A 19,735-nucleotide genomic window follows, 5' to 3' on the forward strand; every position below is an offset into this window, starting at 1 on the left:
CTCAGGGGCTTAAATATTATCTTTAAGCCCAAAAAGTATTACTTGTAATTAGTTTCCCAAGCTTAGGCAGAAATTGTGACTCCTTTAGGGCATTTAAAGGAAGAAAAAAAAAAAAAGCAGCCATTACTGAAAGAAAAAGCTGGGGACGTGTGGAATGCATACTGTGTGTGTGTTTGTGTGTGTGCACCCAAATGCAGCACTGAGGCCTTAATTAACACAGTAACATGCAGGCGGAAAGATTTAGCGCTCCTTTGACCCGGAAACATCACTTCCCCACCCACTCTGTGAGCTCTTCGGGAAAACATCTCATGCGATACATTTTGTGCAAGCAACTACAGTACCCATGGGGCTTTGCAATTTCCATCCTAGTGGCATCAGATGACCTTTTCCTCTGCTTTTCTAGAAGGGCTGGAGCAAAAAAGCTAAATACACACGGTCAATCACACCTAAATGCTTCAATGCTCTTTCACTTTTAAAGCCGTAAATGCCTGTAGAATGACAATAAAAGCCGAGCAAACATGCACTCATGCTACACAAGAGACATTTAAGAGACCTACAAATTCCATTGATTTTGTTTTGTCGTGGAATGGAATATCTGCTCATTGTATGCATACAGGGCTCTCTCTGCCTTTAGGTCCTCATAATAGGGAGGTATGACCAGCAGTCTTCATGGTTGTCCGAGCTACCTTCCCGAGCCGTCTTCCCTTCAACCATGCAGTCTGCAGTAAATGTCAGTGACTAGTTGGGAGCCTTTAGCCGTCCAAACACATTAATCTTAGAAAGCAGGAGGCTCACACAGAGGATACTGCTTAAACTGATTGCATAACTATAGGGATGGCCAAATTGGGATGTTCAGAATAATCCTTATACTTACATGTATCTGTTCAACCAACACAATTATTCCTCTCTGTATTCCGATAGGAGACAGAAGTGGGCGCGGTTTATGTTGGAAGTCACGTAATCATGGGAAAATGGGCATTCCCTACACTGAAAACTGAAACGTTGACTTTAATTAAGTGTATTATTTCAACAGATTTCACATAATTGTATTTGGTTAATGGAAAGCAATATTATTAAGTTGAACCTAATATATTTTATTCAAGCTTAATATTATTACTTTCATCTAACTTAATACAGTCAAGTGTAGTCTGTTGACATAATACACTTAATTAAAGTCAATGATTCAGTTTTCCTTTCCAAGTACAATCATTTTCATTGGCGATGCAATTTTTACATATGTCCAAAGTATCTAATTGTAGCCTTTTCATTACAAATTACCATTACAAATATTTTCCTCAGAGTCCAGAGCACTTCCTGGGGGCTTGGTTTAGATAGCCGGGCGAAAAGGCGTAAAAAGAAAGACTGGCTGACTGATTATCGAAATAGAAAAGTGTTTTTTACGTTATTTATGTTACGGATATACATTAAACATAAGTTGAACTTTGGTTTCAACTAGTAGATACAACAATCAGGTGTATTTGTGGGAACTGCTCTTACAGGTTTGACAATGCAGTTGCTAAAAATGGTCGGTTGTGTGGGTGTTTATATTAGTAAACTGATCTAAAATAATTGAAAATAAGGCAGGGTTTTAATTTAAAAAATGTACAAGGGATCACGGTTCAAAACTGGTAGATGACTTTACTGTATTTAAGGTGACAAACACTATATGGACCCTATTTAGTTACAACCAATATGAAAGTAGTGTGCTCAATGTGCCTTGACCGCAAACACATTCCACATTTCTGCCACCACGCACAGTATGCATTTCAAATAGATCCTCAAAAAAATTTCTGGGCTTTGGCATATGCTTTTGGAGAAATGCAGTATAAGGTTGCTTGGAAATGTGACCTCTCTCCTAAAATAGGCGAATGAAAAGTGTTCAAGGGGAGGTACATTAAAGGGAGACAGATAGCAGGAAAACACTGCGGTTAGAACAGTTTCTGCAGAGAATAGAGCTGAAATAAATGTGACATACAGAGGTTTGCATTCTGATGAGTGTTGCCTGTGGACGTCTGTGGTTGTCGGTCTGCTCACCTCCTCTCCTTCCACCTCTCCCTCTTCTCCGTACGACCTCCGTCTTTGTTTTGGTTTCCCCAACCCCACAAGTCTCCTCGTGTCCACTGTCACCATAGCGCCAAACAGTGGTTTTGAAAGGTGACATGGGGGCCCTCAGTGTCCCCTTTGGAACCACCAGGCCCCTTTTTTTTTTTGTGAAATCGCACCAGTAACCCCATTCCCCACCACTGTTCTCCTCCTGACCCCGTTCACACACTGCTGCTCCCAGCATCCAAACTACACTGTTCCCAGTACCTGTGGGGGTGGAGGGAGGGGAGTGTGCAGTAGTCACAATGATTTAACACCTCCACCGAACCCTCAACACCTAAGCCCCCACGCATGCCTTGTGTGTGTGTGTGCTGTGCGTTCACAACCCCCCCCACCCCCCCCCCCCCCAAAAAAAAAAAAAAAAGAGGGCTTGAGGGATTGTAGAGGAGGAACCAGTTTTATAACATTTGATGCTGTTCTCTTGGCTGTTTTCTAAACTAGGTGTCAATTCACAACAGGCTTCAGACGTACCAGCTCAGCAGCACGGCTCCGAGTCCCGAGAGCGTGGCCCTTCTTAACCACCGGGGGGAGCTGCTTTTCCAGCAGGGGCCCCAGGGGCTAACCTACGGGCCGGTGCCTCCACCTCAGTACACGCAGCTGCAGTCAGCAACAAGCATCCCCGCCCACCTCCTCCACCTCCAGCAGCACCACCAGGGGGCCGTCAGCATGTCTGATCTGAGGCCGGAAACACTCATCCAGTGTCAGCAGATCGTCAAGGTCTTCATGCTGGACAACAGCGGCCATGGACGCATGGAGGCCTTCCTCGCCCAGACCCCCACACACCACCACTACCAGCACCACCACCACAGCCACCACCAGCTCAGCCAGTCGGCCATGTCCACCCCGGTGCGCTCGCCGGACAGCTCACTCGGCAACGACGGCCACCAGCCCCCGCTGCCTCCCCCACCTCCGCCTTACAACCACCCACACCAGTACATACCCCCGGACCCCCTCCTCAGTCTACACCGGACCCCAAGTGGCTCTCGGAGCATGGTGTAAATAAATGAATTAGTAGTCTTTCCCTAAAAACACGTTCACACACCCTAACCCCACCCCTCTCCACCTATTTAAAAAGTACATAATGTACATATATACATACAGATGAAAGAGCTATAATAAAAAAAATGAAATCTCACTTATATGCATATATTTAAGGAAAAAAATGAAGTAAAAGAAAAAGTTTCAAAAGAGAAACAGAGAAATAAAGTGCATATCTAAGGTTTTACTTGATTCCACATGTATTTTGAAATATTATGTAGTTTTAACAAATTTCTAAAACTTTTTGTCAGTTTTAACTCTTGCTAAGAAAACACAGATATTCCATTTCTGGATGGATGTCTTCTCGTTGCATCCTCAACAACAACAGAAATGGACTGTGATGGATCGACACCTTCTAAGGACCTTCTGCTTCTGTCCGCTCTCATCCTCCCAACCTCATGCCTACTGTGCTGTATGTGCGCCTGCGTGCATAGTTGACACGTAATGAAAACCTGTGCCAAAATACATAGCCTCCACTTTACACTGACTTCTTTACACTTGTTTCAACGCTAGGGCTAGAAGAAAATAAAAATAAAACTCTATCCTTTACTTTGACAAAACAGCCCTTTCATGCTTCTCCCTCAAGGACCACAAAAAAAAAAAAAAATATGAAAAGAAAACACTATCTCGGTTAGTGCTGTTTTATTTCGGAGATTGAGAGTCATCACTCTTTTCTGCTCCCCTGAAAAAAAAATGAAAAAAGGACATCCTGCGATAACCTGCGTTTTTCATCTGCTCCCCTGTTGTGTTGTGGCTCTATCATGAGATAACACTCTCACTCAATTGTCACTCTCCATAGATCCTCCTACAGTGAAGTATGACAGGAAACAAAGGCGACAAATCAAATCACACGGATGCTGCCAAAACCAAAAAGTCGGTCCGGGATTCTCCTGTTGTTTGTTTGTCTTTCACTCTCGTGTGAAATATTGCTTCCCAGGAGTAACGCCACATGTTATCTGCTGGTGGCGGGAACGTTATTTTTTCCCCCATATGCTGAAATCGTTTCAGCTGCTCTCGGATTTTTCTAGAACTCTGCGATACAGCATTCACATGTAATAAATGTACTGTACACTGTGCTGTCATCTGTTGTGAAACGCTCCATCGCTTTTTCAGGGACATTACCATGAATTTCCATGAAGATGCTTCTGCAACTGTTAACTGTCAAGATCTGTGTTCTATTATGGTTTGCGTAAAAGCATATTCCACCTTTGTGTGTTTTCCCCGTCTGTGGATGAATACAGGACTCCCACAAAACATCCAGACCCTGTCTCTTCATGTCGGTACATCTCGCAGGTTGTGTTTCTGGTCCTCTTTTTTTCCCTCCTAACCTTTCAGTCTGACATTTTGAAAAAAAGGCAAAAAACTAAAGAGGCACACACACACAGCTTATATTGCAAATGCTGGCATTAATGGTATTGTTTGTGCTGCTGGCAAGCCTGCTTTAAATAAGAATAGGACAAAAAGAATGCATTATCTGATCTCTTTCTATTTCACCCCAGCCTAGATTGTAAATATCACATTGGAGCAGTGTCAGAAAGGACAACAAGCTGCCATTAGCCTCGTCAAAATGCTATTACCCTGTCACACATCCTTCATTGGGAAATAGGTCAACATCCATCTTTTAAACATAAGATCCACCAGGTACTGCGTGAAGAATTTTCGATTAACTCTGCCCCCATCTAACCCATACCTGTCTGATTTGTTGGTTTATTATCAAAGAGCCACAGCAGGGAAAAAAACAAGTCTGGCATAGATAATGAGTGTTTGACCTCACAGTGACTTCCTAACTTTCCTGTCATCAAATCCGACTTCATGCTTTTGTTTCAGAGCACCATAAGATGAATTACCGCTTTCATTAATGAATAAAGACAGTTTTCATATTTTTTACTGGCTATGAAAAAACGTATGAAGGTTACGTAATACAAATAATCGCAAAGGTTCTGACATTATGGATTTTAGAGTGATGTATGATGATTGTATGATTGCTAATTTGTTTAGATTGACATTCAGATATAAATGTGATTATTTTCTCATGCATGCCATCAGTTTGGAAGATTATTGAACTTTGATTCCCAAAGGTTTGAGTTATTTTGTGCATGACTGAATCAGCTTTGAGCATACCAGTGGGAAATGAGGATTACTCATTTTTTTGATTCTGGGTTAGCCAAAAGAAATAAAGCAAACCCAGTCAAACAGAGAATGGATTTCAAACTGCAAATGTAAGGCCTACCAGTGGCCATTTTTGTTTATCTGTCTTTCACAATGTTTTTATTATAGTTGCAAACATGACAATGTGTTTAAGCTTTTTTCGGAAAATACATCCTTTGTGTGAAATAAAGTGAAAATCATGTGTTTATGTTTGAAAGAAAACCAATGTAGCATTTTGGGAGTGCAGCATATGATATCAAAGCGCAGTAGTGGCTAACTTTCTTAGTGAAATAATAAAAAGGGCTCTGCCATACCAGTGCACCGCTTCATAAAACACATATCTACTTGGACTGGCTCTTCAACACTGTGTTTGCTCATACTGGTTAAAATAAAAATGACATATTTAGGATAAGAAAAGGTGGAAACCGAGTGTTAGAGATATGAACCATCACCTCCCTCCTTCTCTACCTGTCTTTGCAGTATATCAACATGCTATTAAAGATGATTTAAGTCTATTCACTACAGTGGTTTGTTTTGGTTCTTGGATTTTATAGCTTGAATTTTGAAAAAATGAAAAGCCACCATTGGCTAATTTGTTTAGACTTGCTATGGAATATGTTTTATTTTAAAAGGATAGGACCCAGACTGGTATCAGCTCAAATGTTCTTTTAAAACAATAAAGTTGAATCAACATGTGCCATATGAACAAGTGAAGCTCCTTCCTTGAATGGTTAAAGCGGTTATAATCAATATTTCCCCTTTGTAATAACAAACCCAAGAAAAATATCACCAAACTACGCTGTATGAACGGTTTCAAATTGTCTGCTGGATGTGTATGTAGGCAACTTTTAAAAATATTTAAGTAATATGTCAGTATTTTGTTTCAACTGGTTTCTGCTGCCCCCAAGTGGCCAAAGAAAAACAGATTTTAAGAGCTCCTATTACACTCTTTTTCTACAATACATTATAGGTCTTATTTAAAAATATATACAAAACATGTGTCTAAAGTGTTTGGCTGAAATACCAATCAGATCATGTATTGTAGCATGCCATTTACCCCTCTGTTTCAGCCCTGTTCCAGAAGTGCTGATTCTGTTCTGCTGGCCACGCCCCTTTGTGATATGATTGGTTTAAAAAGACATAATGGTGCTCTAAGAGGATATTCAGGTGATAAAGGGGGCATGTGTTACCTTTGTTAGTTATTGGCTAATGGTTGAACAACTCATAAAAACCTTGTGACGTCACAAAGCGGCCAACATCTGATCAGTTGATTTTCAGACAGGTTTTTATATAGATGGATCAGACCAGAGGAGAGGGGGTCTTTTTTTACCTGAAACTTCCCAAGGGGACACATTTATGTGGTAAAGACATGAAAAAGTGGACTTTGCATAAAAGGTGATCATTAAGGGATGATGTGTTTTTTTTACCTTGGCCTATTCCTGTATCAGTTTGTAGCATTTAACCAACAATCTGAATCAGAATTCATCTTTAACTTTATTTATTGTGCATGTTGTCTCTCTTTCTGCAAATTAATTATACTGATTTGTGAGTGGGGCTTTGAGGTTATGCGATACAAATGTGTTTTTCTTTGTTCTGAGTCATTTGTTGGCCTGAATCTGCAAAAACAACAAAAACAAATGGATGACCCACATATTTTATTGCTGGAAAAAAAAATCGCAGTGGCTGGTTGGTTGGTTCTTTAAGCTACCACAAGAAAACAATCTTTGATGCATTACAGTTTTACACCTAGAATCAAGTTTTACCGGATTTGTGTTACTGCTTAACACATTCAAGACATGTGTGGTAAGCTTTTAGACAAAGACAGTGATTTTGATAGATGGTAGAGAAAATGTACAAGTATAGGAGAAAGATATACAGTCACATGAATGGTATATTTGTGAAATATGTACACAGGTTCAATGCTGATCTATAACGTTCAATCTGTTGTCAGAGTTTATTCTTTTATTGCAACAGGAAATATTCTATCTTCTAAGTTTATAAAAAAAAAAAAAGTGTCTCGTCATTTTCCACTTTTCCATGAAATGTATTATGGAAAAAGAAATCATAGACTACATCTGTCCAATTGTCAAATTGGATGTGGACTACAGTAAGTCCTGGCAGACGGGAATTATTTAAACCTGAACAATCCTGGCTAGACACGAGCTTCGCCCACGCTCCCTGTGTGTGTAAATTCTTCATGCCCCGATGGCTTCTCATCGTCCCGGGGTGTTATCATCTTTCGCCAACGCTGGTCAAGTAAAGACAGCAACATCACATTAGCAATAAAGAAACAGGGGAGACAGGGTCATAAATAGATCAAAATGACCAACATTTTTTGTGAATGTACATGTGTTTATTCAAAGAAAAGCAAATGTTAAATAGAATCTGAATTTTACAAATGGCCAACACTAATATGTTTGGCTGCATGCAAACGCTAACAGAATATTAACTCTAACAGTGCTCACCTCACAATAAATTACCTTCCTACCAAAAAACCAAATAATGATTTTGTCCTTTGGCCAAACCCATTTTTAATGCTCCTTACTGCATACTAAATCCCCCCCTGCTTCCTGCACCATATCAGTCAACTATTTTACTTAATTTTTAGTTTTTTTGTCCCTATTTCCACCAGTTCCACATACGATCCTACACACAGAGACATCAGAAACAGAGAAATGCGCAGGATGTTTGTACCTGTTTGATGCTGCCCTTGGTGACACAGAACATGTAGATGAGATAGCCTGGAATCAGAATCATGGAAGACAAAGCCATGCACCAGCCAATCACCTGGCCCCACAGTGGGTAGACATACTTCCCCAAGGTCAGAGGGGTCATCTCAATGGCACTGAAGGTAAACACCCCCTAAAATATGCAATTTAGTTATTTAGTTCATGTAATCTACAGAATGCATAACAGTGTAGAAGACATTGAGGATTGATAAGGGAGAACATGCAAGTTTGATAAATGCATATTAGGGATATTTAATCGATGATCATATCCTCTTACCAGGCAAATCAGCGGCGTGAAGTACTTCCAACAGAGCTTCCACCAGCCACATGGCCTATAGCCGATCATGCTCTCAATGTCCTTATAAAACCTTTCAGCTCCTTTGGAATGAAGAGAGGAAGAGAAAAAAAGAAGTGAGTGTGTTAATGTGGAGATAATTAGCACAAGAACAAAGCTATATTGGGTGGAAGATTGGGAAAGCTGATTGGACGGAGAGTCTTGGAGCAGATAGATCCCCTGTAATTTCCTGTTGGACGGCTACAGAGTATAAGCCTATTGGAAATCGACTTGCTTGATTCATTTAGTCACTTGGCACTTTCTCATCTTATTTCAGCTTGTTTAGTTTTGGTTTGTTTTCTCTCTGCAGGTTCAAGAGTAGACTGCGTGAAATAGATTTCCTACCGTAGATCCAGGAAATGGAAACGGTTTCAAAAAAGACGAGGTAGAGGAGACACATCCCACTAGCAGAGTAGTAATCAAACAGCTTGAACACGTACAGACCACCCTGGGAGATTTCAACACACACAGAGACACACATATCAGAGGCTGAAGATAAATACCCTCTCTTCATTGATTAAAATATGCATTATGAATGTACACTGCAGGCTTTTTTTGCAATCTTTTCAGTAATGCAGCAAAGGTGTCTTTTTCTTTGTGTCCAAAAAATGTGCCTCTGTTTAGGTGTATGTTTTTTGAAACATGCTCCTTTACGTAATACTAAGTCATAACTTCACACATTCTGCAGCACAAGTTATAAGCAAATCTAGAAAATCAACATGGACTAAAAGAATGTTACAATTAGAGATTTATACAACTGTACCTGTGTTATGTTGGAGAAGCCGATGATGAAGGAGACCAGGCAGACAATGAGGATGAATATCTTCTTCCTCTTCCTCAGCAGCATGGGATACTCATCCATCAGAGCTGTGATGAAGCCTTCCACTGTGCAGAACTAATACATGACATCATAAAGAGACATGTGTCAGATAATACTGCAATTGGTTATTGAAAGCACTCTTTATTAGCTTAGTCGAACTCTTGATTTGTTTTCATGTTATATGTCACTCATCATTTGTATAGTACGGGGTAAATTAAGACAAAAACGTCTAAAGTCTAAAGTGTTATAAATAATACTCTCTGTGTAGCAGCAGGTAAAGTGTGTGCTGTTTGTACCTGGCTGTCCAGGCCCAGCATCATGAGCATGGAGAAGAAGAGGATGGCCCAAAGAGAGGACATGGGCAGCTGGGTGACGGCCTGAGGATACGCTAAAAACGCCAGACCTGGACCTAAATGTCATACACAAGACAAAATATTTACTTTACAGATGACAGTCTTAAGACAATACAGTGTAACCTAATAAGATGCATTAGCATGGATATAAACATGTCGGAACAGGACAGAAACACCACTATACTATTTATTTTTCTGCACTGCACTGCAAGTACATTTCACTAACCCTAACCCAAACCCTCTATCCCCAAATCCAGTACAACCCCTATATCCATTGTATTTGGAACATTTATTACTCGGCTTGGTTGAATACTCGATACCGATTGGTCAATTTGGACATTTTAGAGATTGTTAATACTCGATACCACACTGCTGCAAAGCATAACATCACCGTTGCTAAGGAGGATCATGGGAGAGAAGGAAAGGGGTTAAAAGACAGAGCATTGGATGTCAGAGAAATCATCACAACAGAACTATGTTATATTTTAGGACATGCTATCGAAAATAAACTGTGACTTGGACAGTTACAGTAAACCTCGATTAGTACTGCTGTCATTTTAAGTTACGTTGTTGTTGCTGCAGTTCCAGCTGTTGGTTCACCGTGCAACAGAGTATTTTATATACTCTTGGAAGTAATACGATCTTTTTCAAGTCAATGAAATCATTTCAATTCGTATTGGGGGACAAGTCATTTATTTGATGGTATGTGGCCGTGTAATAAGCGGGATAATGTGCAGCGAGGGTGTTCTTTTTCAATAATGACCTCCACACTGCACATTATCATTTACTTCGCTGCTTTTTATTGGGTGTGGAATTTAATCCTACTGCAAGATACTTAGACTTTTGCATTGAGTGAGTAGAGTATTGTACCTGATGCTGCTAGTTCATGGACAGGTTTCTTAGTGATAAAGGACATGAAGCCTACAATGGAGAAGATGACAAAGCCAGCGAACATGCTGGTGAAGGAGTTGATGCAGCACACTATGAGGGAGTCCCTGGAGAGAAAGAGACTTAACAGTTAAGGTGACAGAAAAAAAAAAGAACTTGATATGAACAATCAGGATGAAGAAAGCATGTTCCTACTTGTACACATCGTTGTTGTAAGGGTTGTAGCTCCCCAGTGCGATGAGCGAGCCCAGACCCAGACCGTAGGAAAAGAAGATTTGAGTCGCTGCGTCTAGCCACACCTGTCAGAAACACACATGCTTCCATGTTCACGTCTGTTTGTCTTTGGTCATGTTTGTGCAATTGGATGAAACTGTATACCTCAGACCGGAGGAGCTTATTGAAGTCTGGAGTGATGTAGAAGCGGATCCCATCTATGGCTCCAGGCAGAGTGACCCCTCGGAAGAACAGGATGAACAGCATGATGTAGGGATAGGTGGCTGAGAAGTAAACCACCTGAGAGAAAGACACGGGAATAACACAAAATACACAGCCAGGTTGACAACAAACTGTAAAAGTACCAGTAACAGTATATACAAATAGGTGTGGAATCCTAGATAGTTGAACAAAAACTGAACAGGAGATGCAAAATCCATTCTTCAGTAAATAGAGTAAAACATTTCAGATGTACTAAAAATACTTCAACGCCTTTTCTTTGCCTTGAAGACTTTCCCGGAGCCTTATACGTTTCTGGCCCGCAGCTCTGTTGCATAATCATTATTCTTAATTGGTACTGTCCGTCAAGACTGGGGCCCAGGGGGAACTCATTTCTCTCACTGCTTTCACATGCCACACATTAAAATCCAATTATCCACTAGCAGTGAATGTGTAAATGTGTTCCTGCCCACATACATCACATGGACTTGCTGTAATTTTAAAAATCCGAGGCTCCTGAAATTATTATTTTTTCCAACTCTTTGCTATCCCTTCTAAATCATCCAGGAGTTTGGCATTGAACAAGACATTTCAAAACCATGTCTATTTGTAACATTTTGAGAGACAGATAGAAAGACAGAGTTGACAGCAGGTAGAAACAGTCTGAGGAGAATCAATACATACTAATACATCTCTATTATTTATTTAATAGATTTGACGTTGTTGTTCGAATCTGTAGGGCTGATAACACATCCTCTGTTTGGAATGTCATTTGTTCTGCATAAAGTGGATACATTTAACTCATGGTGGTGCAAGACGAAAAGATTGGATCACATTTATTCAAATCACCTGAGGGGGACATGAGTGATTGTATCATGGCAATCTATCCAATAGTTATTGGGAAAACAAAAACGTTAATCCTGTGATGGTGCTAGACGAAAAGTTAGGTGATCCAAGTAGGTAGCCTACCCTGTTCTTTTGTACAACATTTCATGGGAAATATGTCCAATAAATAATAAGGGGGACATGTCAGAGACAAGTCTGACCTTTCCTGTCCACTCCACTCCTTTCCAGATTGAGAAGTAGACAAGGATCCAGGCCAGCCCAAGGGTGCCCGCTAAGGGCCAGCGCAGCTCCCCTGGCTCCTCCAGCCCACTGGACAACTGGTGCATGTTACGCCTGCAGGAACACACACATACACACACACACACACACACACACACACACACACACACACACACACACACACACACACACACACACACACACACACACACACACACACACACACACACACACACACACACACACACAGATAAACCAAAGTATCTTCCAGTAACAATTCAACGCATTCTTCCACAGAGCATCCTGTACCCACACACTGCTACTGTATGGCATATCTTACTCCCAGAACTCTGTAACAGCACTAGTCAGGTTGGTGGTGTCGGTCAGGCTGTAGTTGCAAAAACATTTTTCTGTGTTCCAGGGGTTATCACAACTTTGCCAAGGCAGCTCCTGCAAAAAAAACCATATGTATGAGTATGATAAAATAGTTCTTCATACACAAATAAAGACATTTCTAAGACACTACTTAGAAACACTACTTAGATACTTCATGTGTCCTTGACTTACTGCACTGGCCTAACTTTGTTCTTGCCCTTCAGATAACAACATTGAACAATATATTTTTTTAACATAACCAAAGTCATTACATGTTCTCCACCAGGGTTTCTTGAGCCAGTCACTCAAGATACAAAAGAAAAGTAAGGTCAAAAGCTTTTCGATTTCACATTGAGCCTGCACCATTTATCTTTTGGCCAATTGTAAAGCAGCAGAAACAAGCAGTAAACACCAACATGACACTACTGTATAAGGTAGTAGTATCAAAATCACTGTATCAGAGATGGTAATAGCTGCTGCCAAAAAAAGGCTTTTTGAGAGGCAAGAGAGTGAACCCATTCAGTAAAATGTGGTTCAGAAAACCAAAACAATGAGCTGAAAGACACAAAACTCTCTAATGATTCAATTTCACCACTTAGGTCTTTGATGAAATTCCGCATTTCTTTCAAACAGCTTGGGCTACGTAACCAAATGAGAAATGTAAAGCAACACAAACTTATTAGGGCTGCAAGCGACTGTCGTATTCATCAAGGATACATCTGACATGTTAATTAATTGTACATTAGTCTATAAAAAGTCACAAAGAAGCACAAATGACCAAACTGTATTCAAGTTCCTATCATATATGACGAAACAGCTAATTGTCACGTTTGAGAAGCTTGAAGTTGCACATTTTTGACATTTTTGCATGGAATAACATTATTCAAATGCTGTTTATGTAATAATTACACTCAGTTTAGCACTGCTTAGAATACACACATCTTTAGCTAAGTTTTACCCCAAATGATTAAGCAACATACCGAACCAAAGGAGTTGAATAAGTAGTAGAGTGCCCAGGCAATGATGATAATATAGTAGATGTTGAGCCAGAAGGCCAGCACCACTGAAGCTAAACCAACACCTGAAGCAGAAGGAGGCACAGACATCAGCATTTCACAATGTTTTAGAAGTCAGAAAACATGCAAGGAAAAATGTAAGGTAATAAGTAAGGGGTGCCAGAAAAAACTGTCTATCGCTCAGCATGTGAGTGATAACGTTCATCATCCTCATCATCTTTATATTGCTCTTCCTAATGTTTACTTGCCCTTGACTTTGAGCATTAGTTTGCACAGCAGCACAGTCACTTTCATTGTAGCCATCTGTGCTGGCGGGAGATAAAATGTGCTTCACTCGAGCTCTTTGAGCTTGGAGGCAGTGTTATGATTGCTAGGACCAAGAAATCACAACAATTTTTTCATTCTTAAATGAAAATGAAAAAATGTTTCTAGCTTTTGTGTTTCTGCACCTCTTTGGTATCTTTGTGTCTTTGTTATGTTTGTTTGTGAAATTGCACAGAGAACGGGCCTGATGTCAAGTGAATATATTGGGCAAAAAGTCAAGTGGAGAGTGTCCTTCAAGTTCCATTTTAAATTGTGTGTGTGAGGTAAGAAAAGATTCAGTTACCAAAAGAAAATGTGTGCTAATAAATAAAATCTTATTTGAAAGGGCATATTCTTGATGGCATACAGTTGATTAAGGATGCTCAAAAGCATCTCGGTAACTCAATATACTCTACCTAATCTTACCTTTCATCATAGGGACTAGCTTCCACACCCCCAGCCCTCCCACTGATGTGAACTGTCCAAGGGACGTCTCCAGGAAGAAGAGAGGTATCCCAGCAAACACCAAGGTCATAAAGTACGGGATCAGAAAGGCCCCTATGATCGTCACAAAGGAGTTAAACAAAATACACTTGGTAAGATAATGCAGACAGCAACAAGAAAGATTGGGTCAGAATGATTTAATTTGGAATGGCATATCACAATATCATAATAAAGGGGACACTATTAAATTAGAAACAATTAAGTTCAAGTTAAAGATTACTTTTCTTTGAGGCTGAAACGGAAATGTAATATTTGGGAAAATGGCCTCTTTACCACCAATTTGTTAAACCACAGCTCCTGCCTAAAGATGTACTTGATTATTATATTCATATCATTATACGAAAAATGCTGGAAGGCAGTGTTTCTTGTTCCATATTTCACAATGTGCATGCAAGAGACACCCATCTCCCAGAGAACGTTCACATTGCCCAGAGAGAAAGTTTTACAACTGGTTTCAGTAAATTTTAATGGGTGGCTAAGTACCTCATTTGAATAAAGTGAACTGTTAAGGGCTTTAACGTTTGGAAGAGCAGGCAAAAGAGGAAAGAAGAGACGTGCATGTATTATTCTTAGACTAAGCAAATACATTTTGTTTTGTTCCACATCATGTACTGTGGTGAGCATTGGTTTGGCTCAGGCAGCACACATTTTCTCCGCTAACTAGTTTAACAGGTTGTTTGTTTCATTTGGTAGCTCATTAGAATGCTAGTTAGCCTGACATATTTGTAGCCTAACTTGGTGTGGTAGATATGGCTAAACTTGTTACTATTGCTAGCTAAAATTAAGTAACTGGCTGACTAATTATCTGATAGGCTATAGGGGGGATAGCATCATTGATAGCTAGTTTAATATAATGTTAGCTGGTGGTAGTTGGGTAGCATGGCCATTAGCTGGTGATGTAGTAGTCAAAAGAGAATATAGCTTGGTATGGAGGGTGTGACTGCAGGTAAGGGGGGGGGGGGTTAAAGCTTAGTCAAGTCCTAGAAACTGGTCTCCTGAAAGGGGGCTCATTGCAAGACTATCAAAAGCAACATTACATAGCAGGGCTTCTGTAGGATTTGTCACCCAGCTGCTGTCAAATTATATGTATAATTTATGTGCTTCATACCTCCACCATTCTTGCCACACAGATAAGGGAACCTCCAGACATTTCCTAGGCCAATGGCGTATCCCACACAGGACAGGAGGAAATCAAACTTTCCCTTCCAGCTTCCCCTGTCAGGCGGCTCTTCTTTTTTCTCCTTTTCATCAGCAGGGGGCGCCACAATATCCAGCTCCTCAAAGGGGACTGCTTGTTTGACCTCTGTTGGGGAGTTTAAGTCCACTGTACTCTTCCCAGTCTTCCCCATGGTGGGAGCACTACAGACCAGTGGGGTCAGTAAATGACGCAGTCCTCACAGCCTGTAATTGTGACGAATAACAGTCTCTGTTACTGTCCGGCTCAGCCTCTCACACTGAGTTTGGTTCTCCACTTGACAGATTGAGGACAATGTGCCCACACTGAATGTGTTTAAAAGCTGTTGAGAGAGGGAGAAACTACAGTTTAGAGGTGTTATGTGAATTATTTATATACAATATAGAACACTTGTGCTGTGATTGACTGTGTTAAAGAAGAGGAACAGTCCTTAAATTACAATTTACTGAGGCATTTTATGGGGTTTTGTGGCCTTTTTATAAACTTTGGCAATTCTGTATAATTAACACAATGAAGGTTATACTTTGATTTATGGTGGTCAGCAAACTAAGCCAAACAAAAAGCATAGCACAGCACCATTGGCCTGATATGAGCAGGCAGGTGGTGCAATCCATATCATCCTTTGGAACATTTACATCTTAATTACAACTGACACACCCCACTTAACCTTTCACTTGAGTCAATGCCAGTAAAGCTCGTGGTGAGTCACAAAAATACCAAAACACCGGAAAAATAATTTAATGCATGGATGAAAATAACACAAAGGTTCCACTATGTGCCGTCCACAATACTGCTCACACACAAGAAAACATAAAACGGTATTTGAAGAGCTGAGTCAAGTCTTTGTCTATAGTTATCAAGGCATGTGCTGCCTGTCCAATACTCAGAGAGCCAAAGACAGTTTTTAAAGAAACGTTGCTGCTTATTTTCACACAGGGGAGCTCCGAATCAGCAGTATCACGCTGGGCTTTTTCTATTGTATCACTTTTCTGCATATCAACCCTTTGTTGGACTGATTCAATAAGGCTGCTGTATTTAATTGTCTGTGCTTTTTATCTGCTTCCTGCATCGTGTTGTTAAATTCAAAGCATTCAATGTATATTCATGTTTAATTTTTTTATCATGATGAGAAGCCTTTGCATAATTTAATTGATGCATCTTTCATGCCTTTTAGACTTTGATGCTGATGTATTGGCAGAGTGTACTTAATGCAATGGACACAGATTTTTTCATATAAAATATTCAATGTATTAGAAAAAGTTAAAGTATGAAACATTTCAAACAGTTACCGTGATGTAATCAAAGACAACCATGATCAAAACTATTCTCTCCCATGTGCAATGAGTTTTGTCCCACACTGTGTAAAAAGGGATGAACTTCAATCCATCCTAATACTACGACGGAGTATTATACAGTGAAATGATCAGAAGTTTACTTTTAAATCTTTTTCTAGGTGAGTATCGTTTTGAAAAGCACATCATTACCAAACACATCACAGATTCCCTTTGACAATGTCATGCACTGCGATTGAAAGTAAATCCTGCTGTTTCTTGTTGGCTGAGACTTTACAGATAACATTTTTTATAATGCCTTTTAAACGTTTTGTTCCTTTCAACAATTACTAACATATAACTAACAAGTTAAATAATTCTAATGTATTTGTTTATTTAATAAAATAATCTCAACCTGTTCATTTAACTACAAAAAACTTTAATTGATCGACAAAACCAACATAACTGACTCGATGAGAGGCAGTGTTAAAGGATGAAGGAGGGGGAATAAGGTCAATCATACCTGAGAGATATCCAAGTCCTCTGTCAGGTCATCAGCTTTGGTTCATACAGCAGCACCAAAAGCAGTCCTTAAAGCTCAATTTATCATCCAAAAGGAAAAGAGATCATCTTTGAGCCAACTGTGAAAAGCTTCCAGGCCCGAGGTAAGCCAAAATGTATCTGCTGCCTGAAAAGCCCTTTTTGATTTTGCACCTCCTGTTTACTGTATATTGGAGGACCTGTGGTTGTTCCTGCAGCCGCTATCGAGTTCTTGATAATAAAGTTCGACCTGTGTGTCTGCTTTGATTACTTTTCACTTCTGACTAGTGAGGCCCCTAGGCCATGGGGGATATGTCAATCGCCAACTCTGGTGGAGAACACTTGCAGCAGCAAGTGTGTGTTTGTGCATTGTGTGTATGTGTTTGTTGCGATAGCCGAGGTCAGCCCTTGCCAAAACTGTTACCATGGTATTTCCCAACAGAAAGGGGCCTGATCAGTGAAAGGGATCGTGGAGTTTTGGAAAATGAAACGAGCGATGGCAGCTGGCAAAGATCCTGGAAATGTAGGACCACAAATACAGTCATGCCAGTATCAGCAATCAGTTTATAAAGTGACCTAATAGTCATCCTCAATGTGCTCATTTAAAGGATTTGAAGGAAATGTAGGACAGCTCAAAGTGTATGAGTGCAAAACAATATTAATTTATTTTCAAAATATTTTATGGTTGATGTGATAGTCATGAGGGATTTTGGAAATTTCCAGTTTCACTTTGCTGCTTGTTAGACTCAGAAAGAGACCGTGTTGTTAATTTAAAAACATGTGCACTTGTGACCTGGCAGTGGATATAGAGACATAGTGTATATTTCCTTGTAATTACTCTAGAGAATGTAAAACAATATCTTCATTAACATTAATGCTATTAGATATGACGCCAAAAGCTCTCTTGTTTCTCCTGGCAGGTAACCTCCTAACATTAATATCTGATCCAGATAGTCCATCATCAGCCAATTAGAAAGACTAATGAACATTTACCCAGAGCCCATTGCTGTACCGGTTGGTGGAGACGGGGATTCAAAAGAGAGAGATTTAATCATATTAGAAGCTTAATTACACCCAAAGTGAGCCGCTCCTATCCACAGCAGATTCAGTGTGATCTCTGGTGGGGTTTATTGTCCATGTGGACCCGATGATGATAGCTGGCTCGATTGGAGTTGTCAAAGCTGGTTTTCATCAATCTGTTTACAGCGTCCCCGATCAATGCAACCTAATTATGATGCCATAGCGCCCACAGCCGAGAATAATAAGGAGCGATTATTTAGGTGACAGAGGCAGAACAACAGGGAGAGACTTCAAGCTGAAGTTAAAGTTTGTCAGAGTTTCGAAGATGTCAACATTTGATTGGTAGTAATTCCCTATGACAAATTCATTTTAAGATGAGGATAGAAATAACTAAGGTAACTTAAGTTAGGAAAATGTAAGAGAGGTTTGGTGGAGGCAAGAGTGGCAATATAATGGTAAAAGATAAATGTCAGCAGTAATGCTTTTTAGCTGTCCCAAAACACAGATAGAATTGAATGTCCTGTTTTGTTGCAGATTAAAGTCTAAGGTGGAAGACAAAAATACAAATAAAGTGTAAAATAGAAAAGGAAGAACAAATGCATACTGGTTCATATCACAATCGCTTCACTTCACAAACCATTCACATGAGCACATGTGTAGACACTATATTTACTGCATGTAATCCCATTGTTTCTGCTCTTAGGAACAACAGCATGCTGTGTTCAGGCCCCATTAAATCCATTGTTATTTGTTGTTTTCTTCTTTACTTTGTGACAGCAACTTCACTTGGTATGGATACTTCTGAGATTTGCTGAGTCTGTATTGCCCAGAGGTAGAGTTTAGCAGCAAGCCATTTGTATGCAGGAGCTCCGGTCTTGTCGCTGCGTAATGAGTGCCTGAAGCAACATCCAAACCATTTTTCAAACAGCACAGAGGAATGGCTCATATACCGGTTTCAAAGATAAATCATGTGTGCTGTTTTAAAAAATGGTAATTGCTGTAAATTGTCAATATTTCTTTGGAACAATGTTTAGAATAACAAAATTAATGTAGATTTGATGCAGAACAACAAAACAATGCCCAGCATTTCAGAGAAGTTGGTGTGTATTCTCAAATCTTAGACTTTGAGGATCTTTAGCTATGCTACCAATATGGCTGCAGATGTCAGTCTGTCAGTTTATCATTCTAATAATTTACATTTATTTAGTAAAATATCTCAACAGTGACCAGATTGATTATCACATAATCTAACGTTTGTGAATGTATGACATTCCTTTTGCCTCAGTTACATATTGGATGTTTTTCCAGCTCCCTATGCTAACATGATAAAATAAGACAGTAATCATGTGAAATGTTATACCTGGAAACCACAAGCATGTTAGGATTAACATTCTTGGTTTGTTATTTTTATGGCAGCATTAAAATGCAAGCTATGCAATTCAAACTCCTCTAGTAAACAAACCAAGTTTATTTATAGAGCACCTTCAACACCTCAAAGGCAATTCAAGTGCTTTACAAAAATGAAAGTCATTAAGAGCAATAAGAAATAGTGCAGCGGAAACATAATTTTAAATGGCAAAGCGAATAAAATAAACAGGAAT

General features: G+C 39.8%; 2 protein-coding genes across 2 annotated transcripts in view; one reads left to right on the forward strand and one right to left on the reverse strand.

Moving 5' to 3' along the window:
• The window catches only part of iqsec3a (IQ motif and Sec7 domain ArfGEF 3a), a 93,351-nt gene extending 87,432 nt beyond the window's left edge, over positions 1 to 5,919 (forward strand). The window contains exon 14 of the mRNA XM_063905439.1: positions 2,545 to 5,919. Coding sequence (XP_063761509.1) covers positions 2,545 to 3,102 — 558 coding nt within the window. The 3' untranslated portion in view covers positions 3,103 to 5,919. The remainder of the gene's footprint in view (positions 1 to 2,544) is intronic.
• A 1,021-nt stretch (positions 5,920 to 6,940) lies between these two features.
• Positions 6,941 to 17,334, reverse strand: LOC134879114 (sodium- and chloride-dependent GABA transporter 1-like). The gene is made up of 15 exons (XM_063905441.1): positions 17,098 to 17,334; positions 15,217 to 15,625; positions 14,031 to 14,162; positions 13,266 to 13,366; positions 12,251 to 12,360; positions 11,892 to 12,024; positions 10,792 to 10,926; positions 10,609 to 10,712; positions 10,396 to 10,520; positions 9,469 to 9,581; positions 9,116 to 9,247; positions 8,698 to 8,800; positions 8,296 to 8,396; positions 7,984 to 8,151; positions 6,941 to 7,537 (listed from the first exon to the last, which is right to left on the reverse strand). Exons 2-15 carry the CDS (start codon positions 15,455 to 15,457, stop codon positions 7,442 to 7,444), a joined length of 1,794 nt encoding a protein of 597 aa, XP_063761511.1. The 5' UTR covers positions 15,458 to 15,625; positions 17,098 to 17,334; the 3' UTR covers positions 6,941 to 7,441.
• Between the last annotated feature and the right edge of the window lie 2,401 nt (positions 17,335 to 19,735).

The sequence above is a fragment of the Eleginops maclovinus genome, chromosome 17 (genome assembly GCF_036324505.1).
Source record: "Eleginops maclovinus isolate JMC-PN-2008 ecotype Puerto Natales chromosome 17, JC_Emac_rtc_rv5, whole genome shotgun sequence".
Lineage (NCBI taxonomy): Eukaryota > Metazoa > Chordata > Actinopteri > Perciformes > Eleginopidae > Eleginops > Eleginops maclovinus.